At 36.3% G+C, this 24940-nt stretch overlaps 1 protein-coding gene across 3 annotated transcripts in view; it reads right to left on the bottom strand.

The window, feature by feature from the left end:
- HMCN1 (hemicentin 1) overlaps positions 1 to 24940 on the bottom strand; it is a 470876-nt gene that overhangs the window by 85244 nt on the left and 360692 nt on the right. For all 3 annotated transcript variants that reach the window (XM_060643679.3, XM_060643685.3, XM_060643687.2), the window contains 14 exons: positions 22937 to 23131; positions 21315 to 21428; positions 16955 to 17142; positions 15669 to 15765; positions 9377 to 9538; positions 8121 to 8234; positions 7796 to 7998; positions 7166 to 7247; positions 6927 to 7058; positions 6439 to 6588; positions 3885 to 4044; positions 1464 to 1588; positions 1052 to 1235; positions 360 to 457 (listed from right to left, as the gene is read on the bottom strand). In XM_060643679.3, coding sequence (XP_060499662.1) covers positions 360 to 457; positions 1052 to 1235; positions 1464 to 1588; positions 3885 to 4044; positions 6439 to 6588; positions 6927 to 7058; positions 7166 to 7247; positions 7796 to 7998; positions 8121 to 8234; positions 9377 to 9538; positions 15669 to 15765; positions 16955 to 17142; positions 21315 to 21428; positions 22937 to 23131 — 2004 coding nt within the window. The remainder of the gene's footprint in view (positions 1 to 359; positions 458 to 1051; positions 1236 to 1463; positions 1589 to 3884; positions 4045 to 6438; positions 6589 to 6926; positions 7059 to 7165; positions 7248 to 7795; positions 7999 to 8120; positions 8235 to 9376; positions 9539 to 15668; positions 15766 to 16954; positions 17143 to 21314; positions 21429 to 22936; positions 23132 to 24940) is intronic.

Genomic DNA, 24940 nt, shown 5'->3' on the forward strand with positions numbered 1-24940 from the left:
TACACACACAAAGACATATATATATGCATATTCATTTATATTTTAAATACTCTGAATGTACCACTAATATTATTAGAAAACATTCTGAACTTTCTCTTTGTATGAAAAGACTGGTCCTTGTGTTAGGATTGAAATGCAATTTTTAAAAATTTAGATTTGACTTAATGCAAGATTCCAGGTTAGAAGAGTATTTTGACAGATAGTATGTTCCAATATGGACCCTTTGGGAGAAAACACATTCTTTCCTAGTTACTAAAATCGTATTTTACCAGTTCTTCTGATATGTCAATATCTAAATATAAGCCTTTTGCTTAATATTGGACACATAGTAAAACACTAGGGGCATCTTCGTGACATACCAAAAACTTGAAGACTATAATGTTTATTATCCACCCCAGCTCTGTTGGAGGCCACACAAGTGTACTCAGCAACATCAGACACCTGAGCTCTCACAATCCTGAAAAACAATTTGACCCCATATTTCATAATTTAATCCCATTCAACATATACAAAGAAAATATTTCTGATTTATACACAGATTATGAGTTATGCTGGGAAATTTTAGTTATGAGGGTTACAAAATACAGATGCCTCAAATGCAATTTGTTCCACAAAGTTAATCAGGCACTGACAGTATGCTATTAAAAATATAATATAATTTAAGAGTGAATATTTTTCAAATATACATTAATAAAGAATGATGCTAACGTGAAAATCACATGATTGTGGTAGGCATCTTCGTATTACCTTTCCATAGAAAGTTTTATCTAAAATAGTAGTTCTTGCAAATACATATGCAATACATACATCTGTCTATGCAAGACCTGTTTGATACAAATTTACTAAAATGTGAGCATTTAAATAAGAATAAAAAACCATTTCAATTTTATTGTTGTTATCCTCTCTCTTCTAAAAAGATAGTGAAAGGGAAAAATAAACAACAGCGAAACCTTATGAAAAAAACATTTCTTAAACACCATTTAGATGAGGTTAAAGCCTACAGTCACAGTGACTTTATCTGTCTAGCAAATCACACAAAATCAAAGCTTACCTGATAACCTGCCCTCCTGAGAGCAACCGGATATGGGAGGAGAGAGGCAGAGGAAGTCCATTCTTTAGCCAGTTGATCTGTGGTAGGGGTGTCCCTGTGGCTCTACATTCAATATTTATTGAAGTATCCACCAAAGCCATTAGTTTCTCTGCTTCTTCTTTATTACCCCTAATTGCGGGTGGAACTATGTTCCGCAGAAAATGAGAATGAGAGAGAGAATGGGTGGGGTGTGCATTACTAGTTCAAACCATTTCAACTACAATTGTCCATACTGCTGCTTATCCCAAAAGGAAACAGCAGTGACATCAGATTTTAAAACTAAATGCTCCAGACACCTACTGCTAGAATTTTTATTTCTCCTGATAGATTCCTAAGGTGGGATAGTCAAAAGAGAGTGAAATTTCACATTTACCGTAGACATTCAAGTTAAAAATTCGGTCTTCTTCTCCAGCAGGATTAGTAGCGACGCATGTGTATTTCCCCACATTGGATGGGAGAGCTCCGTAAATGTTTAATGTGCTGCCATCTGCAGTCACCCTATAGAAAATGCCACAATAAAGGCACTGAGATGATTCATGTGAAGCTTAGAGCTTGAAAACTCACTCTGGGTTATTGTATTCTTTAAAGAAATACCACCATAAAATGCACCTTCATCTTAGATATATAATGGTTCATATCTTTTTCACTAAGTATACGGAGGTCTGTTAAACTCAGAGCTAGTAAAACTGGAGATTTCAGGCAACCAACTGAAATTCTACAGAACCAACTAAAATTCACGTCCTATATCTGCCACCTCCTTATGAGAAAAACTGGGAACGAGTGAAATCAGATTGGGAATTTCTCTATCCCAATCAAAGACATGTTTTTCTCAAAGTTAATATACTTTTTTCTTACCCATATAAAATTAAACAAAAATTATTAAACAAAATTTATTAAACAAAAAATTTTTTTAAAATTCTGGTATGAAATTTGAAGAATGTTACAAGAAACTAAAAAAATATCAAAAAGTAACTATATATGACTTAGTAATATTTTTAATGGGAAGGAGAATAGGATAGCTTATTAAACTGTGACAACTATTTTGTAGAGGTATATTTTGCAAAAATTTTTCTACATATTGCTAGAGCTTTTTCTTTGAATTACATAATAGTAAATAACTATACTGTTAGATTGTCAAAGATATTTAAGTTAAGATTATTGCATTATTTATCCCCTTCACACACCATTAATTATCAAATAAAACTTTGATATAAAACTTCCTGTGTTTTAGAAAGAGATTAAATGGCTTTCTAAAGTTATTCCTACAATAGTGATTTTATTAGAATCCTCCAATGTCAAAAGTAAATGCTCCACTTCTACCCTATCATGTTATGTCATATGATTGCCAAAAATTACAATATTATCTGAGTCTAATGTATTTTTCATTTTCAAAATATCAATTTTAAAATTAAATGAGTTTAATCATATGAATAAACAAAAAGCAAGTTGCCATAAGCAAAGGGAAATGGAAGCTGACCTTGAAAAAATTACTTTATTTGATTGGCAAATTGTTCCACTTACAAACCATATATACTTATTTGCAGAGCTGTTAACAAATATTCAGTAAGTTAGATATAAGAACAAGTGCATTTGGGATCTTATTGTAAGAGACGAGTGACTGATCATAAATTCTTAGGTGCAAATATTACATAAGATCTTAGGTCCTACCACCTTTCTGGTGCTTGGCTTGCAATACGGTTGATATCAGTTGATTTAATAAAAATAATTAAATACTTGTTAACTATTGAGATATGTCCACACCAAAGAAATAAAACTTAAAATGTATCTCTAAAATATTATTTGGTAATGTACTCAATCTTCTAAAGGGAACAAATATCTAAATTTTAATATAAAATGACTTCAAAGAAAATAACATTTACTTATCATTATTTTTAAATTTTTTTTTAACGTTTATTTATTTTTGAGACAGAGAGAGACAGAGCATGAATGGGGGAGGGTCAGAGAGAGGGAGACACAGAATCTGAAACAGGCTCCAGGCTCTGAGCTGTCAGCACACAGCCCGACGCGGGGCTCGAACTCACGGACCGTGAGATCATGACCTGAGCTGAAGTCGGCCGCCTAACCGACTGAGCCACCGAGGCGCCCCAACATTTACTTATCATTTTTTAAATCATGTATATTCAATTCATTGACTAGAAAACAGTCCAAACCCTAAATCTAAAATATTGATTTAAAATTATAAAGTGTATAATACATTTAATTAATGCTTATTTATGCATCTGATTCTTCAAATATGTGTATACAATGGGGCTTTTGTGATGAAGTAATCTAGTAGAGATTAGAATTCTGGACTGTTCTTCTAAAGGTATTTGTTTTTGAAAGTAACAGGAGCAGGAAGCCCTGGAGAAGGAAGTGGGAGCAGGAAGCCCTTACCATGTAATTATCTCATCTCTGTATAGTTTGTTGCATGGGTAACAAGTACCAGCAGAAAATGGGATTTAGACAAATCACTACAAGGAATGAACTAGGTTATGATGATATTGTCTCTTTTTGCAAAATGAGCCAAGCACTCATTGATGCTGATGGATGAGGGAAATGCGCGCGCACACACACACACACACACACACACACACACACACACACACTTTTAAGCAGTTCTCTAAGGAGGGTTTCTGTGTCCAATTCTTCAAAATGTTATCTTTTCTCTTTCTAAATACAATGATTGCCAAATTCCCATGGCACTGAATTTGGTATTATTCATGTGAAATTTGAAGAATAAAGGCATTGAAGAATATCTTACAATTAATGATGTAAAGATTCTTTTAAAACATACCGGATTCTTTCTGTTTCACTGCTATTTATGGGCTTTCCATCTCTAAGCCATTGAATAAGTGGGGTGGGAATGCCACTTGCCATGCAGGTCAGCTCAACATTTTCCCCTAGAAGAACACTGACTTCACTTGCAATTTCAGCACCAGCAATACTTGGAGGAACTTTGGGAAAATGATTAAGATTCTCATTAACAAAACACAAGATTATAAATTCCAATGAATAATAGAATCATAGAACAAAATGCCATCTTTATTTCATATTTTTCCTAGGTTGTGGTTAAAGATCCAACTATTGTTATCCTCATAAATTATTTTATTTGTTTTTACACTTATTTATTTTTAATGTTTATTTTTTTTTTTATTTTTAAGTAGGCTTCACGTCCAGCACAGGGCCCAACATGGGGCTTGAATTCACAACCCTGAGATCAAGACCTGAGTTGAGATCAAGAGTTGGATGCTTACCCTGCTGAGCTACCCACGGGCCCCCATAAATTACTTTTAAATGAGGAATGATTAGAGGAAACAGTTCAATAATCCTGTTATATTTGTAAGTTGATACAATTATTTAGTCACACAAGCTAGTGACAAATCTACCTCATGGGCACCCTTCCTGGCCAAATGAATCACTTTTAGATTAAATCCTCAATATAGTTCAGAATTAGAACAGCTCAGGAGTGTGTTTTATGAAATCTTGGCATCAATGTCTGAGAAGAGTATCTAGGTTGGTTATTTCTCTCTTCATAATGCAATTTAAATATTATTCATTCTGAACAATGGATAGACTTGTAGGTTTCAAGATCCAATTATTTCTTCTATACTCTTTCTAGCCAGCTTTGCTTTTCACGTTAATGATTTGATTGAGAAATAATGTCTAACAAAAATATTGACAATGGTATCAAGCAGAAACACATCTGAATTCCTCTTCTAAATAATTATGGTGGTATGCTGGAGGTAGTGCACACCAGCTCGCAAGAGCCAATTTTATACATCTTCCCTACTCCATGTTCAGTGACGTCATATTGGGAGCTTGAAATGGGTCACAATGGGAATAATTACACCATAGAAGCTGGCAAATGATTGGCTACAAATCAGGACCTTTTTGTCTGCAGAGTCAGTTGTTAAATATTTAACAGCACATCCCTACGTAAATTTGAAGAATTTACAGTTACTAAATTAGTCAAATCAATAGGAGTTTTAATGAGACTCCTAAAATGAGTAGCTAATATATGACAATCACTGGACTAGGCCCTATACATGTATTTGTAGTCCTGAGATATGATTACATACATAAAGTATCTGATGAAATGTTTGGTCATACCACATTACCCATGATTACCACTTATTATTGTTAATGCATTAAACTAAATTAGACATAATCCCTGACCCTGAATCTCTGAATAGTTATTTTTCTCATCTTGCTTCTGAAATCTCAAAGCATCCCTAATCAGAGAAACCATCGATAGTCATAAATTTATTTCAATTTTTCCTAGTTTTAATTTTTAGTTGATTCTTAATCTTTGCAATATATACATTTATGAAATCATTACACTGTGCAACTTAAACTTATACAATGTCATATGTCAATTATATCTCAATAAAACTAAAATAAATATTTTTGAAGTTAGCTTTAGCAAAGCACAAAATAGGTAGAAAATATTCAATTACTTTTATAATTTATGAGAAATTCTTTTTATAGTAACTGTAATAAAATCAGAAAAAGCCAGCATTCAACTTAGTTTCAAGTTAGACTTCTACTCCAATTTAAACACTAGGCCAAGGTAATAATCAGAGGTTTACTGAAAATGGAAAGTATGAAAGTTCTCCATCCATCTAGTGGTCAGCATTATGTTGAAACATAGTAGGTGTTAATTAAGTTGGTTAAGTGCAGAATGAATTAATGCTCCTATGCTCACCCCAAAATAGTAAAAAATCCATGCTTACTTGAAATTTAACCAATCCCTGACTTGCAGTTAGAACACAGTACAATCTCTTCATAAGTTAATCTTACTTATCTTATCTATATAAATAAAAACAGATCTATAGGCTTGGCTCAAAACAAGTTATACCAGATTAAAATAAATAAGTAAGTCAATAGAATATATACTATTGGAAAATCATTTCAGTAAAAATGAAAAAATATAGAGATTATGACACATCTATTATTCTTTTTTTCCAGTTATGACCATTTTCATGAAAGTACAACTCTACTGATAAATATAGGATAGAAAATTGACAATATTTTTTGTATATCTAAAGTTATTTTGTAAGTCACATCATTAGACAGTGCTTATATCTCAACAAAACTGGAGAAAAGAAAATATCCAAAAAATTACAAAGAAAGGTATTTTCAATCAATTATAAATGATCTCTTTAGATGTAGTCTTATTTGTTTTATAGGTAGAATATAATAAAGAAACTGAAGGTGAATCAGAGTGTACCCCACATACCTTTTAAAAATTTTTTTTAAGTAAGCTTTATGCCCAATGTGTGGCTGAACTCACAAAGTCACATGCTCTACTGACTTAGCCAGACAGGAGCCACCCATACCCCACATACCTTGAATTGAAAGAATGTAATTTTTCTGTGCTTTTCCCTCCATATTTGATGCAATGCATGTATAGTTTCCACTATCTGAATGTTGAGACCGGGCGATTTGGAGTTTGCTACCTCCAGACAAAATATGTACTTCAAGTGAGTCAGAATTTTCTAGAGGTGAAAACAAAGCAAAACAAAACATAAAAAGCTCTTATTTTAACGTCTCTGCAATTCACCATATATACCTTATTTTATGTGGCAACTATAGTTCTTAAGTGTTCTTCCTTTGTACTTTCATTTTAAATGGGATACCTCTTTGAAAAAACAAGAAAGAAAAATCTCTACGTAATGAATACTATTAGTTATTATTAGTTATCATTATTAGTTACTAGTAATTAGACTTTCTGAAGTAAACACAGCTATAAGCATAGTACTGAAAATGTACTAGTTTCTTCATTAGTAAATTAAGGGCAAAAGAAAACAAAACAAAAAAAGCACAGCTATATTACCGATGGGCTTGTGGTTCTTCAACCAGGCTATCGTGGGAGGCGGGATTCCAGTGGCATCACATGTTAAGGTCACAGGATTGCTGATCGTCTCAACAACCACTTCATTTTCAGGCCCTTCGATACTGGGTGGCACTGTGAAAAGACAGAAGAAAATGTTGTGTCCTCATTAAGCTAATTCAGGACACTTTTGCATTGGCACATCTGGGGGAAAAAGAGCTGTATTAGAGGCAGATGCTCACCATATACATTGAGGTGGAAATTTTTATCATCCCGTCCTGCTACATTTATAGCTCTACATACATACTGGCCTGTGTCAGATACCTAAAAGAAAAAGATACTATTGTATGTGCTCCATTAAGTTACAGATGACCAATCACACTGTTCGCGTGTAGATTAAATCATAAGTCATCTTTATGCTCCAATGCCCCAGTTCTTTTTTCTTTTTTTTAGTTTTATTTATTTATTTTGAGAGAGACACCATGAATGGGGGAGGGGGAGAGAGAGAGGGAGAGATAGAGAATCCCAAGGAGGTCTGCACCATCAGCGCAGAGCCTGATGCAAAGCTCCATCCCAGGGACCATGAGATCATGACCTGAACCAAAACCAAGAGTTGGATGCTTAACCGACTGAGCCACCCAGGCACCCCTCCAATGTCCCAATTAATTGCCTTCTACAATCCTGCTTTTAAAAAATAAATAAACAAATAAAATTTAAAAGGTAAAGAAAGAAAGAAAAATAAGGTCAATAGCATTGATGATGCTGTTTTTAAATAAGAATTGTCACTGCAGTAAAGGGAATGCAACTGTCAATGCTTTCTTCCACAATCCCACCAAGGAGTCATGACACACGAACAAGAATAAAAGATGCACCTCAGCTTCCTTGATCTGCAGCATTTGTCCATCTGCTAAAATCTCCAAGCGAGTGGATTCTGTTATCATCTGCCCATTCTTATACCAGGTGATGACTGGAGGGGGCACGGCGTTCGACTCACACTCCAGTGACACTGAGGTCCCCTCTCTTACGTTAACTACAGAAAGAGATTCACCGCCATGATCTTTAATGCTTGGGGGCACTGAGGGAGGGAAACAAGAGCAGAAGGATTTTTTTTTTGTTGTTTCATTAAGATGCTCAGATAGAAAATCTCTAATACTAGTTTAAAAATGAAAGAATTTTATGAGGAGAATAAAGACAAACCATAGACAGTCAAGGAAACTTTTTTCTTGCTTTCACCAGCTTGGTTGATAGCAATACAAGTGTATTCACCACCATCAGATACCTTGGCCCGAATAATTTGCAGAGTTCGACCACCTGTGGGCAAATACAATGCAAACTGAAGAGCGGCATAGAGGCTGTTTTATTTTATTTTATTTACTTAGTTTTACATGTTTTATTTATTTTTGAGAGAGAGAAAGAGTATGCAGAGGGGCCGAGAGAAATAGAGAATTTTAAGCAGACTCCACACTGTCAGCACAGAGCCTGATGTGGAGATCGAACCCACGAACCATGAGATTATGACCTGAGCAAAAATCAAGAGTTGGACGCATAACCCACTGAGCCACCCAGGTGCCTCTAGCAGTTGTTTTAATAACTATTTCTGTCAGTAAGATAAACAGCAAAATATATCCTTTTTCTAACAGTGAGATTTCCTATTCAAAAGCAAAGAACTAAATTGAATTGTCTTCAATCCTTCTTTTCCCTTTGATTTCAGTATTTATTCTACTTCCTTATAAAGGAAGAAATTCAGAAATTTTTTCTCTCCAGTAACCATAGGGAGTAGAACTGTTTGATACAGGTTCTAGCGAGCACACAGTAATTACACTATAGTCAAGATATGTTAAATCTCCCACAGTGTAGAAGTGATTGTCTGTTGGTCTATTTATCTATCCTCAAGGAGCTTTAGGATTGATTAAAAACAACCACTGATTTTATCCAATGAAATCACCCTTTTACTAGTCTATCACCCACAAGGAGTCTATCACCCACAGGTTGTTCCTAAATGTCACAATTTCTTGAAAGTAGACCTTGTTACTATACATTCTCACTAAAACCATAAATCTGTACAATGTTATCCTAATGGCCCCAAATGGGTAAAGAGAGGCATTTAATGTGAAAAAATAAAAGGAACAAGATAGGGGGGCCTGGGTGGCTCAGTCAGTTAAACATCTGACTTCGGCTTAGGTCATGATCTCACAGTTCATGAATTTAAGCCCCATGTGGGGCTCTCTGCTGTCAGCATGGAGCCTGGAACCTGCTTCGGATTCTCCGTCCCCCTCTCTCTTTGCCCCTGCCCTGCTTGCACACTCTCTCCTCCTCTGTCAAAAATAAATAAACATTAAAAAAAAAAAAAAAAGGAACAAGACAAAAGTTTGGGAAAAGACTAAGTTGATGCCATTTGTATTGAGAAAAGTGAGAAGGTTTTGCCCACCTTTTAAGAGTAATAACTTCCTTACCAGGCACAATGAGAGCATTTGTATTTAGCTTGATAGGCTGTTCATTCTTGAGCCAGCTGAGATCAGGAGGTGGAAAACCAGAGACCTCACAGGTCAAAGAGATGAAATTGTTCACCACAACAGTGAGATTTTCAGGGTTAGGACCGATGACACTTGGAGGAACTATAAAAGTAAACATATTAAAAGTGAAATCTGATATTATCAGCAATACATATTCCAATTTGTTAATATAAGCCTGATCGCCATAGTCTCCTAACACACTGACTTAGTGATACTGTTATTTTGCTGTCTCTTCTAATTCCCTAATGCCCTCATCAAACTAATTTCCATCAGTTTTGTTTTTCTCAATTGAAAGAGGATACTAGAATTTTCAAAGACAGAATTATTGTGCATTTTATGTGTAAAATGTAGCAGGCAATTCCTAATATGGTTTTGTTAATGTACAAAGAAAGCCCTAACAGCACTTTTTATTCAGTACATTTGAATATTCTTGTATTTAATATTACATTTTTATTTAAGGTTTTATCTTAGTGCGTATAGCAACAGTAAAGTAGAAATTTAATTTTAGGGTGTCTATCAACAAATCATACAGGTTATTTTGACGATGTAAATAAGTGACTTTCAAGATGAGCAGAAAATTTAAGAAATAAACAATGTTATGGTTTATTGTTCAAAACAAAAAAAGATTTCCAAAAGCAAAAGCAGTGCAAAGAAAAAGTGGAATAAAAAAGAATAGGATTAATAATGCAATGCTATTTATGCATATTAAAACATATGTATATGGAATAGAGTTTTATAAGAATACACAGACATAGATGGTATAACATCTTACACATTCGAATGGTTTTCTATGAAAGGAGAGGGTAAACAGGAGCAAGAAATGGGCATAAAAATGAATGAACTGATTAATAAATAAAAGTAAAAATGGGTCTTGTTCAGGCCAATGGTGAGAGACATGAATGCAATTAACAGAACACTCATTATATTAAGATGAAGGTCTTAAAACAACATCAAAACAAAAGCAAAACATCAAAAAGGCAAAATTTCTTTTACTATCACATCGTTGTTTATTTTTCACCAATTAATTTTAATATTCATTCATCATTCATTTATTTGACATTTATTAAATATTTACTGTATTGCAGACATTGTGCTAAGTGCTGATGCAGTGTGAAAATGTAATAGATAATGCCCACATAGAGTTAATAGTTTGACATTAAAGACAGACATTGAACTAAAAATAACAGCTAACATTTTTTTGAATGGATATGCTGTGCTCGGCACTGTTCTAAACACTGCACAAATACCATCACACATACATTTCACATATACTATTGACTCCCCACACAACCTTATGTGTTAAATACAGTTCTTATCCTCATATTAGAGATAAGGAAGTGGAGACAGAAAAGTTGGCATCTTGCCTAAGGCTTCACAACTAGTTACTGGAAGAGACCTAAAGACTGTTGTCTGGCTCAAGAGCCCTTATTCTTAGCCACTGTTTTATACTGCCTCGTAATTACAAATGTGATGAGAGTCAATCAGAAGAGTGGGTAACAACAGGGAACTATCCTAATCTGGGGATCAGGAGGAGGAAGTGACATTGAAGAACATACTGAAATACGAACAAGAATAAGTTAAGTGAAAGACAGAAAATGGGTGTACTTCCAGAAAGAAGGCACAGCATATACAAAGGTCCAAGTGGAGAAAAGAACACAGCACCTAGAAGACTAGCGTGACCAGAGTTTGAAGAACAAAGTTAGGGGAGACGCACAGAGAATTAAAGGACTAAGGAAAGGTAAGATCTTTTTTTTAAAAATTTTTTTTAAGGTTTATTTATTTTTGAGAGACAGAGATAGAGCATGAGCAGGGGAGGGGCAGAGAGAGAGGGAGACACAGAATCTGAAGCAGGCTCCAGGCTCTGAGCTGTAGCACAGAGCCCGCCGTGGGGCTCGAACTCACGGACTGTGAGATCAAGACCTGAGCCGAAGTCAGACACTTAACTGACTGAGCCACCCAGGCGCTCCCAAAGGTAAGATCTTATAAGGTCTCTAGGACCCATTCATTAAGAATGCTGAAATACAGCCTCAAGAATCGGGAGCTGAAGAGTGTTTTAATCAGAAATTAAGATATCAATCTGGCCACCGTGGAGAGAACTAATTATGAGGCTAGAAGGGATTCAGAAAGGCCAGTGAGGAGACCAGTGCTGTAAAATGTGTGACAGATGTTGGTAGCTATGCCTGGGATGGTGTCAAAAAGGATTAAGAAAAGTGAATGGACTTACGGACATTTCATAGAATTTTTAGGACTTGATGTTTTGAGGATAAAATTTAAGGAAGAGGAGAAGGAGTCAGGGATGACACCCAAAAGGCAGGATATAAATAAGGGGTATAGGTGTCACAAAAGCCAAAGAGAAGAGTATATTTGAAAATGATAGTGGCAAGAATGTCAAATGCACAGAAATAAAAACGATAAATCCAGGAAGTGCCTCTTGGACATAAGGATGTCATTTGATGAATTCAGTGAGCAGTTTCATTGGTGATGTGAAGGTGAAATTTGGAATCCAGTGGTGGAATGAGTGAGTGGGAGCGAGGAAATGGAGACATTAAATATATACAGTTATTAGAAAGGCTTGTTTTGAAATTGGGGAGAAAGCGAGGGAGGCAGCTGAAGGGAAAGTTTAAGTCCAAGGGGAATATTTTGTTGTTGTTTAAAAATGGAAGATAGGGGCGCCTGGGTGGCTTGGTCGGTTAAGCATCCGACTTTGGCTCAGGTCATGATCTCGCGGTCCGTGAGTTCGAGCCCCGCGTTGGGCTCTGTGCTGACAGCTCAGAGCCTGGAGCCTGTTTCAAATTCTGTGTCTCCCTCTCTCTCTGCTCCTCCCCTGTTCATGCTCTGTCTCCCTCTGTCTCAAAAATAAATAAACATCAAAAAAAAAAAAAAAAGGAAGATATAAGTAAATTTAAGTGCTGTTGGGAAGGAGCCAAAAAGAGGGAGAATTTCAATATTCAAGAGAAAGAGAGGAGATTATGAGATTTTGGAGGAGGCAGTGGACAGGGATCTAGAGTCAAGTTAGTCTTTGGCCTTTGGAAGGTAGAGGGATGCTTCGATCTTCTGTGGTAATGGGGAAAGAAGTGGCAATAACAGATGGTGGTAGTATGCTCCATTTGATGGTAGGAATTTGAGGTGGTTTCTGGGCTCTGCCTTCTCTTTTCTCTGTAAAACAGGAGGTGAGGGCATTTACTGACAGAAAGCGAGAGGGGGCTGTTTATGGACTGAATGTTTACATACCCAGCCTTGCCCTTCCACTCCCAATTCGTATACTGAAGCCCTGACCCTCACTGTGGCTGTATTTAGAAATGGTACCTGTAAGGAAATAATTAAGCTTAATGGGGTTGTAAGGGTGAGGCCCTGATATTAAGGATTGTTGTCCCTATAAGAAGTGACATCAGAGAGTTTCCTTGCTTTTCTGGCCATGTGTGCTCAGTGAAAAGGCCTTGTGGGGACAAAGTGGCCAAAGCAAGCCAGCAAGAACCTTTACCAGAAAGCAAACCCTGATGGAACCTTGATTTTGTACTTTCCAGCCTCAAGACAGTGAGAAAATTAATTTCCCTTGTTTAGGTCACACAGTTTCTGGCATTTTGTTATGGCAGCCTGAGCCTGCTAAGCCAGGGGTCATCTGAAGAGAGGGATGAAGGCGAGAGAGAGTCACTAGGGAGCAGACATGAGAGGAGGAGCCCAGGCAGTATGGAGAGCCCAGTTCAAGATGATACCTATCAATTTATAGGCACTGATGTTCCTGACTCCAAGAGTTCCTCCAGTCATGGTTAGCCACCTAGGTGCAAGTATGGTCAGAGGTGTAGGTATGGTCAGCTGTGGAATTTACTGAGAGGTAACACAGCAAAATAGCTAAGTTTAAAACCTCTAGAATGAGACTACCTAAGTTAAAATCCTGGCACTGTATTTGCCAGTTCTGTAACTTTGGGCACATAACTTAATCTCACTAGACCTCAGCCTTTTCATCTGTAAAAGAGTATAAAATGGTACCAACCACCCGGGATTATTGAGATAAGTGAAACAGCATACGTAAAAACGTGGCACAGCACCTGGTAGGTATCAAGCGGAAGATATGTTGTGTTGTTAGATGCAGAGCTGAGCTTTTACTGAACAAGAGCAATAAAAAGACCAAGAGAGGTGGCTGAAATGCTCTTCCATTAACAGTTAAGCTGGACATGAAGGAGAGTGAACACAGAGAGCTGAAAACCCAAGGGCCCGCAGACAGAGTCCAAAAGAAGCAAGCATTGCTGTAGTGGGATATAACAAGTGGTATGGTTTTAAGTGAAGATAATTTAAATTATGTCTCTCCAAAATGAGTTTTCTAATTGTAAGTATGGGTTCCTGACTGTAATTGGGGTTCAAAGTATCATTAACTGGTGAATGAGGAAACACCCTCCCAAACTCCAGTCCTTAAGGGTAAACTCTAGTGGCTGCCGCCTCTCCAGGTAGCAAGGTTCCCACTTCAGGTGTTTTTGCTATGCATTAGGAAGAAGCAATGGGGGTGTTAACCATCAGACTTTGGCTCAGGTCATGATCTTGCAGTTCCTGAGTTAGAGCTGTGCTGACAGCTCAGAGCCTGGAGCCTGCTTTGGATCCTGTGTCTCCCTCTCTCTCTGCCCCTCTCCTGCCTGCACTCTCTCTCTCTCTCTCAAAAATAAACATTAAAAAAATGACTTAAAAAAAGAAGAGGCAATGGATATGAAAAAACACCAACTATTTATTTAGCAACTACAACAACTATAGATAGGTTCAGGAAGACCAAGATCTGTAAGAAATGACTATTTGCCTATAACATCTATAATAAAGTTGTAGGATTGGGGGTGAAGATACAGACATAAAGATAACTAACACAAGGCAATATATGTAATTGCTATAATGGGGGTTTTGATCACATAGAGGAGGAAAAATTAATTCTGCTTTGGGAATCAAAAAATAATCAACATTTTTATTTTCAACATTTACTCTACTGCCCTTTACAGATTAGAATGTCTGCTTTCACAATGATCGTATTTATTTAATTACTCCTGAGAATTCACAGCACATTGTTTTGTGTGTTGCTTAGATGTACTAATTAAAAAAAATCGTGAAGATATTTATTAAGCACCTACTGTGTTTTACCCAATGTGCTAGGTACTGGGAATACAAAGATAAAAATGTTTCAAATATTTGTTACAGAAACACCAAACGAGGCTGGACGCCAATATTCCCTACAAATCACACCAAGGAAGAATATCCATGATGCTAAATAAAAGTATTTTGGAGGAATAAATTTTTCATGAAATGTCAAATTTCAGCTATTTCCAACATGGGCTAGAATTCTGTGTGTGTGCATCCCACATGCAAAGGAAATCTTTTACGATGATTGTTCACCATTTCCAATTTAATATTCCCAAACAGATGTGGGTCATGAAAATAGGATTAATCATTTTCAGTTGACATCCAACTGCTTTCTTTTTTTCCACACTTGCCTAAATAGTATCCCAATAGCTTTTTACCAAAATATTAGTATTTATGCAGTGTCTAGCATATAGGTGTACTGATGGATTTTGAGAATTATTTAACTACCCAAATGACTTTTTCTTTTCCAGGGAGTATACCTAATGGTACTAGAGGATATAACTCAACATGAATTCTACTTTTTTTTTTTAAATTTTTTTTAACATTTTAATTTATTTTTGAGACAGAGAGAGACAGAGCATGAACGGGGGAGGGGCAGAGAGAGAAGGAGACACAGAATTGGAAGCAGGCTCCGGGCTCTGAGCCATCAACCCAGAGCCCGATGTGGGGCTCGAACTCACGGACCGCGAGATCGTGACCCGAGATGAAGTCGGCCGCCCAACCGACTGAGCCACCCAGGCGCCCCACTACTTTTGAGGACAGAAACTGGTTCCAATCAGGGTTAGTGGGTAAATTTTTATAAGTAGAAGAGCTATATTTGGGTCTAACTTCATAAAAACATAAAATTTGGGGGAATTTCAAATTTTGATTCTTTTTTCACTTTCAAAGTAACTAGTTTATCCTAAGGGACTGAAAAAATATAATAACAGGCTTCCTAGAAGATTTGTACTTTATAATCCTACTGGTTGTGATGGGAAGAACATAGGAGATTGAATAAATTGCAGACTCCACACATTGTTCAAGTGAAAAATACAAAAGAAGTCCACATAATCCAAAAGACAGTTTTCATGCTTTTTCCAGCGTATGCTAAGAAACGTTATTGGAACTGAGCTCTTACCGTGAACATTGAGGTTAAAATATTGTTTGGCACTCCCAGCTCTGTTCTCAGCAATACACACATACCTGCCGATATCTGTTATTTGAGTGTTCAGAATCTAAGGAAAAAGATGAAGACATTTCAACTGAAACTTTTAATAAAGCAACTTTTCATATTCATCATTATGTTTCAGAATAAATATCACATACCTTTTCTGATTAATACCAGATGAGCACAAGAAAAAGAAATTTTTGTGCATAATAGTGCTGATGCCAGCTTTTATTAGGTCAATCAAATATTTATTTCCAAAGATTTCCAATCAGAAAAGGCAAATTAAAAGAATTAATGTTTATTTATTTTGAGAGGTGGGGGTGTGGAGGGGCAGAGAGAGAGGAAGACACAGAATCTGAAACAGGCTCCAGGTTCCAAGCTGTCAGCATAGAGCCGGACACAGGGCTTGAGCCCATGAACCGCGAGATCATGACCTGAGCCTAAGTTGGATGCTTAACCAACTGAGCCACCAAGGCACCCAAGAAAAATATACACATGGCCATTAGTGAACAGCAATTTGGGATATTTATGTGGTTTTCATTATTTATTACCAATTCTTTACTAATACAGGGGAAGTGTTGATCTACAGGGAACCTTACACCACCTGGGATTTTATCATCAGAAATAGACTACAGAAAGGATTATAATAATTTACTTATAATGTGGTTTTTATCACAAGGTCCATGTTGTAGTAAATTTAGGGGTGTGCATGTGTCAAAAGTACAGACAATTTTTGTAAGAATTCACACAAAAGTGTAATAGTGGCCACCTCTGAAAGACAAATACCATATGATTTCACTCGTGTGGAACTGAAGAAACAAAACAAATGATCATAGGGAAAACAGAAAGAGGCAAACCAAGAAACAGACTCAACTCTAGAGAACAAACTGATAGTTACCAGAGGGGAGAGGGGTAGGGGGAGGGGTTAAACAGAGGATGCAAATTAAGGAGGGAACTTGTTGTGAAGAGCACTGGGTGTTGTACACAAGTGTTGAATCACTAAATCATATATTTGAAACTAATATCACCCTGTATGTTAACTAACTGGAATTTAAATAAAAACTTAAAGAAAATAGTGGTCCCCTCTGGTAGGGAGTATAGAATAAAGAATTTTATTTTACATTCTTCTTATGGTTAGTTATTTTTATAAACATAATATTTACAAACCAACAAAAGTATCTTTTAAAAGTGAAAAAGACTTCTTATAAAATACAAAGTGAAACAGCTTTTTAAAAATAAGATTTTTTTACTTTTACCTGAAGAATTCTTCCATTAGATAGAAATTTATGATGCCCATTTTCTAGCAAGGGCTGTCCATCTTTTTGCCAGGAATTCTTTGGTGTGGGGCTGCCACTGGATAAACACTCCATCAATGTCTTCTTATTCACCAGCACGGTGACCTCTTCCGGAAGGTCACTACTTGCTCCCTTAATAATCGGTGGCACTAATAAATGATTGCAACAAAAAGATAATGACAGGAGATAAGGTCTTTTCTCAGTTATTCTAATCTTGTGGCAGTTTTCAAAAGTATGGCATGATAACAGAAGAGCAAAGTTGAAGAAGAAACATTTTACACCAATAACTTAGGGTGATGATAAAAATGGTGTGAATTTGGGTTTACCTATCCTGGACTAACCTCTTCCACGATTTTCATTCCCATTTAGCTCAATCCCAATCCTTCTCCAAATTATCTGACCTTGTTTCTCTCTCAGCCCCTTCCACTATGCCTTCTGGGTTTTCAAGCATACATATAAGTAGAATCTGCATGAATGAATATTTAAGTCTGGTCACCTAGACAAACCAGATCAATTACATCTTTAAAGTGTATTTGGAATGTACAGATTTGGTTTCATTTTGCAAGGGAATTATCTGGGCTTCTTAAAGTGTGTTTCTGCAGCCTCAGTGTCCATGGTATCAGCATCATCTGGGAGCGTGGTTAGAGACAAATTTGGGGGGCCCACTCAGACCTCTTCAATGGGGATCTTTAGAGAGGCCAAGAAATTTGTTCAGGTGATCTTGATGTACACTAAAGTTTGAGGAGTCACATTCTAGATTTTCCTACATATATTAATTTGCATTTAAAAAAATACCACAGAATCCAGGTGCATAGCTATCTTATGTTAGACTAATCCATTATGAAAAATCACATTACCCATAAAATTTCAAAAAATGGAAATGTTTCATAAACTAGAAACACATGTATTGGCTTGCTGTTGTAAATGTAGAAAATTTATCTTCAAAGTGAATAATCATTTTATTTTATTTGGAAAGCTTAGCTATTTTGTTTCATTCTCTTACAATGTACCATAACTTTAGCAATCAGTAAAGACTATATATTTAATGTAGATACAGTCCTGTGGTATTTGGGTCTTTCAAAAACTACACTGAAAGTCTGTAAAGAAAATAACCAAGGCTACAAGGTACATATTAGAATTTCAATGTTACTTTAAATGCAAATTTTCACATTCAAAGTTATGATTTTTACTATACTCTAGATAACATAAAATATAACTTGAACTGCAGATTAGTAAAAACTAAACTTGAACTTCAGATTAAATGCGCCTGTCACTAACCCCAATACCAGGAAAACTAAACAAATGGGATGTTGGGACATAAAGATTCTATGTTTTCCTCAACTTCTGCCTGGGGCTGAACGATCAGGAGGTCCCGGAGGTCCCGGAGGTCCAGAGCTCTTTCTTTGACCTGCTCCTCCAGCTGTGTTGACCCATCAGCTGGCTTACACCATTCAGAATCATTCTCAGTAGAGAACCTTGGAGTAGCACATAGAAGGTGAGCCTCAAACACTGTGAAACATCCCTAATTTAGACAGAATTTTGGGTACAGTTTCTATTTTTCGTTTTGTTCCAGCTCTCTAAACTTATCTCCATCATGCTGTGCAACTTCCTCTTAATTAAAATAGCCTGAAGGGATGAACATCTACCTTTGAGTACTCACCCCCCAGGTTCCATTTCAATTTAACTGACTCCCAGTCCTTCCCAATACCACATTATCTTGCTTCTTTATCAGATTCTTCCACTGTGCCCTAAACTCTTTCCAAACTTAGGTCAAATTAAGTCATGTGGTCTAGGATACTCCTTCACTCTTCTTGGTGATGTTAGTACTGATTTTCTTTTTTTTCTTACCACTATCTCATAGACTTTAAGACCTATCTTGATGACCCATCCAACCCTAATTAGTTCATCTCTACTCCACGTCAGCCAGTCCTAGACAGCCATACCTTGGACCACTCAATATTAACACCTCTTCCCTTTGCAAGTTATAAGCTCCCTGAAGAAGGACCAATGTCTAGGATATTCACTACTATGTCCTTAGTGCCTGGCACATAATTGAGCAATCAACAGATACTTGTCAAATATATGAATTTGGAACTCTAGTGTTCTTTCTTCCACCTCTTTTCAGGCTTCCTTCCTAAGCTGCTCTTTGTTTGCACTGAAAACTCTAGCCTTTCTAATCTTTCCTCACTTATAATCAACCCATCAGCTAAATTCCATCATTTTCCCTCTTGCCCTGCCCAGACCTCATAGGGGTCATTTTGGTCATGCTCTGTCTCGCTAGTTTCCGCCCTCCAGTGCTTCCACAATATATACCTGTTTACCTTGTGGCACAACCCCGCCCCACCCAGATAGAGCACACTAATTATTATTATTATTATTATTATTATTATTATTATTATTATTACTTTACCTCTACCTCCAGGTTACTGGGGATGCTGTGGAAGGAAGGGTGGCTGAAGAAAGGAATAACTGAGCCACATGGCTCTAATTTCAACAGTTGATGTCCATCACATCCTCTATGGTGGTAATCACTAAACTTCTCTGTTTTCTGCAGACCCAAACACCCCTGCCCCTGTTTTTCTTGCTCTCATAGTTAATGAAGAGGACTAAAGACATTTGATATGCATTTCCCCATTTCTCTCCTAGCCATTCCAATGAATGGCAATTCATTACCACGAAAGGCTAATTAACCCGTCTTGGTTCCTAGATTGAATTTTTCACCTGTTCTAGGGTCTTGGTCCATCAATTCCTGCACACCACCCTCCCCCATCCACACACACACTTGAAATTTTAATTTGTCCCGTTCTGTTGGATCACCTTCTGTGGTCTATAAGCAAGCTCAAATCTTTCTTAAATATGTTTCCTCAAACAAGCTGTTTGTCCTAAAATTCTACTCCATTTCTTCCATCCTCTGCAAAATGTCTTAACAGTACTCTATATTTGTTTTCTTTCTGATTAGTTGCTCAAGATTAATCCTTTTGTCCTGTGGCTTTCTTTGTACCATACCACAGTATCTAAATCAATCTTTTGAATCATATCAATGCTTTCTTAGTTTTAAAGCCAAATGGACTTTTTCAGTTTTACTTTTCTTAAATTTGCTTTAGCGGTCAATACTAGATCCATTTCTTGATAACCGTTTCCATGCCTTGGATTCTGTGATAGAATAGTATGTAGTTTACTGCTTTTCATGAACTTCTCAGATTGTTTCTTCTCTAACTCTGTTTTCCTTTTCCCTACTTGTTAACAATCCCACCACAAACTTCTTTTCATCTTCTCCTACTCTATCTATAAGCCTTGCTGTTGGAAATCTCATGCCCTTGAATGTCACCTGTTTGTGGATAACTATCAAATCTACATTCTTAGTTCAGTCTCTCTCTGTGCTGAAGTTTCTTATTTCCAACGACCCTTTCAATATTATACCTAGGTATCTTTATCTTGTAACATGCCAAATTCAACATGTCCAAAACAAAATTGACTTCCTTCTTCCCAAATAATGTTGTTTTCCTACATCTTTTATTTTTGTTATTCTTGCCACCATTTTCTTAATCACTCAGAATAAAATCTAAACTCTTTCATGCTGATGGCGTCCTGTACATTCCCACTGCCACCTCTCTAGATCAGTCTCTTCTAATGGAAGCAACTACTTGTTTCTGCTTCTAGTGACATCACCTTTCTTTACTCTTCAAGGTACAATACTTCTTTCATTCTCAGTTCATTCATTCAGATGGAGATCACTGCAGTCTAAAGATAGGCACATAAACTAGGCCTTAAACAGCCCGCTTAGCTGCTATGATTGGTTCACAGGTAGAAATGTGATTCATGCTTGGCCAATTAAAGCCATGAAAATCCAATTCTAGGACTTCAGTTGTAAATACTACAAAAGGCTTTCATTTGGATGTGAAATTAGAAAGTTGTAAGAGTAGAGCTCCTGGGGGCCAACTTGTCAATCTGGGGGATCCCCTCCCCCCTGGAGAGTGATGCTAGTAGAAAAAAACAAAAGCAAGAGAAAGAGGAAGGTTAAATCTGCTTGACCTCTTTTGAGCCACAGAAATCAGTTATGATGTAAGTCAGATCTACCCTGGGACTCTTTCGCCTTCTGAGTCAATGAATTCTCTTTTTTTTAGTTGAAGCCAGTTTGTTACCTGACACTTCAGGAGTCCTAACTAATGTGTTCTCAATTTGTATAAGATAATTAATTCCTCAGTAGCACTATCACTTTCTGATTATCTTTACAGTCTTTAAAGTGCTCAGTGCAACATCGTGCAAACATTAGTTCCTCCAAAAATTTTTTTGAGTGAAAGAATGCACAACAAAGACTCACAGAGTACACGAACGTCATACTGAAGGGAATCTTCTCCAGCCTCATTCACAGCCACACATGTATATCTCCCTGCATCTTCTACTTTAGCTCGAGGAATCTGCAACACTCGCCCACCTGAAAACAGATCCCAATATATTTACTTCTCTAAATCCTAGAGTGAACGCTGGTCATAAACAGAGATGCGGTTTTTCAGGTCTAATGACTTCCTTACATTTTCTTTCAAGGTTCTTATTTCATCTAATGGTTCAGTTTTAATCTGACATACCATTTTTATAACAAACACTGCATTATTGATAAGTGATCCAATATACGAATCACATCTCCTGAGAGACAAATAGCTCATGTTATTTCTTCCCAAGAGGGTAATGTTGCTCTGTCTCATCATATTCCATGTGAAATGTTATTATGTAGTGACTTCTTAATTTTACAGTTTTGAACATATGTAAAAGAAGTTTACAATGTTTGAGGCAGGTACAGGTTTGAGACAGTAAGAGCCAGAGATGCAAAAGTTATAAAGTATATTATAATACATACAGATTTAAAAGAATAAGTGCATATTTTTAAAACATTTCACAGATATATTTTCAAACTCAAAGTTTCAATAATTGTGTAACAAATTTTTACCTATGTTTACCATTTATATTTCATTCCACTTATTTTAGTTCTCTCTATATATACTTTATTTATTTATTTATTTATTTATTTATTTATTTATACAATCTTTTTTCTGAACCATTTGAGAGTAAGTTGGAAACATGGTGCTCTTTTCCCCCTAAATATTCATAAATCTGTATTTCATAAGAACAAGGATGATCCCTTATATAATCATAGTACAGTGATCAAAATAAGGAGATTTAAAATCAACACAAAACTACTATTGAACTCACAGTTCATATTCAAATTTCATTATTGTTACAATCTTTTATAAAAATTTTCCTCCAAGCCTACATCCAATTTCAGATCATGTATCACAACATTTAGCTAACACTTGTATTTAGTCACCTTTTTAAAAATTTTTTCAAGACAGTCTTTTATTTCATTGAAATCAAGTTTACAGGCCATGGACTACACTGACCTTAAGTGTACAATTTGGTAAATTTTGACAAGCTTCTTTGAATGTTTGTTAAAAGAGAAGCCTTGAAAAGGTTATTAATTCCACAACAATTTAAACATCTTCTTTTCCATCAATAAACCATGCAATAACTAAAATATTTGAAATTAATAATCATAACTATTGATTTATGATAAATGCATTTAATAAAGTGAATAGCAACTATTTGCAAGCAGATTTTGGAATTTATCATTAATAATGTGTAGAAACTAAACTGATGATCTCATCACACTATTAGAGACATGGAGTGTGAAGGAAGCCAAAGAACTTCTTAAGTTGATAGAATGATCCTGTAGCAGATCTGAAAATAACCTAAGGTATGCCAGCCCATTGTCAAATTCTCAGCCTACACTCTTTTAGCTTGAAGGTTCACAGATACTAGGGGCATTTGGCAGCTTGTGCCAGTTAAATTACATGGCCAGAAAGCTGATCAACTCAACTGAACTAATAAATAAGGAGAAACACACTTGGCAAAGACCCCACGTTTCACTCGGTTCATAGCCATCATTACCTGGTAGAATCAACACTCTATTGTTGGAGGTCAGAGGGCGGCCATCTTTGTACCATGTCAGTGTTGGGGGAGGAGCAGCATTTGTTTCACAGTAAAGGGAAATGGGATTGTTGATGATCACATCCTTGGCTTCACCACTCCTGCCAGCATCCAGCATGTTTCCTATTTCCCAGAGTTTCTGAAAACTTGGAGGAACTATGGAGGAAAGACACGACATGTTAGACACATGTGAATGCTCGGGTTAATTAAACAAAGATCTTGGCTGTATTTTCACAAGAATGACTTGTAAATGTAATAAATTAGACAATGAGAAAATATTTTCCAGTACTTACACACCTACCAACTCAAGTCCTGAGCCAAAAAATGTAGTAGACAGGAGTCAGAGTTGGTTTTCATGTGGAAGAACAAGAAATATGGGGCTCAAAATGCCATGCTCATGCTTTGCTCTCCCTGTTAAAGGTCTTAGAAGATGAAGAGGCCTATTTTCAGGGAAGATATGCCATAATATGCATGGCTAGGAATATGATCATAGTGGGAAAAACTAAATTTTGAGGAACCATTAAAAAAATTCCAGCTCAACAGAGATCATTTGCCAATGATTTGTCTTACTAAGAAGACTAAAGAAGTTATGCAATCAGGATTGATAACTGCATTAGCAAAAATAATAGGACATTCTCGAACATTTCTGAGGGACAAGCATGAACTTTCTAGAAGGCAATTTTCCTGCACATCAAAAGTATTAAAAAAGTGTACAACACTTGACCTAAAATTTCCACTATTAGTAACTTATGAAAAACCACAGATGTCCAAAAGTTTTATGTATAAAGATGTTCAGTGAAGCATCACATGAGTAGTGAAAACTTGGAAACAACCTAGACATTCAACAATAGAAGTGTAGTTAAATACATATTTTAATACTTAACTGATAAAACGGGTACATTATTAAAGAGCATGTTATAAAAAGCATATATAAAAGCACAAAAGTAACAATATCAACAACTATAGCAGGTACCACTTCTTAAATGTTTTTCTAAGAGTTTTACATACTTTTTTATTTTATTATTTTATTATTTTATTTTAGAGAGAGAAAGAGTGTGTACGCTCGCACGCAAGCAGGGGAGGGGCAGAGGAAGAGAGGGAGAGGAAGAGGGGAGAGAGAGAGAGAGAGAGAGAGAGAGAGAGAGAGAGAGAGAGAGAGAGAGAGAATCTCAAGTAGGATCCATGCTCAGTGTGGAGCCAACATGGGGCTCGATCCCAGGACAGTGGGATCATCACCTGAGCCGAAATCAAGGGTTGGTTGCTTAACTGACTGAGCCACCCTAGTGCCTGAAACTTTTACATATTTTATGTTATTTAGGACTGTGTGGAGCCTGACACAGGGCTCGAACCCACCAACTGTGAGATCATGATCTGAGCCAAAGTCAAGAGTTGAACTCTAAAATGACTGAGCCACCCAGGAGCCCTTTTAAATTAAGGCATTAATTTCAAAACATGGAAACCGAGGCTTAAAATATTTATGTAACTTGCCCAAGTCAAAAAGTTTGTAAGAGCCTAAATCATCATTCAATTTCAAGTCTGACCATTTAAAATTCCATACTTTACTACTTTCTTGCCTTCCATGTAAGTGCTATCAAACAAAACCTTCATGAAAAAAAATATTAGGGGAAAGCTCATGTAATAGAAAAGTCTGTATCATGTGACCCTAATTTATAAATGAAGTATACCTTACAAAAAGATACCAGAAGGAAACATAAAAATAATAGAAGTAACCCTGAATAATGTGTTATTTCTTCCTCAATTTCTCAAGTTCCAGTGTTCAATAACGAATTTTTTTTATTGTCAACAGAAAGATAGGTATTTAAAATAAACCAGTGAGCACTGGGTGTTATCTGTAAGCCAATTTGACAATAAATTATATTAAAAAAAGTAAAATAAAATAAGTCGAATCTCTTTTTCATTGCTTTGATAGATCATATAAGTTAAATTACACACAATAAGCATCTT

This window comes from Panthera onca, chromosome F1 (genome assembly GCF_046562875.1).
Source record: "Panthera onca isolate mPanOnc1 chromosome F1, mPanOnc1 haplotype 2, whole genome shotgun sequence".
In the NCBI taxonomy this organism is placed as follows: domain Eukaryota; kingdom Metazoa; phylum Chordata; class Mammalia; order Carnivora; family Felidae; genus Panthera; species Panthera onca.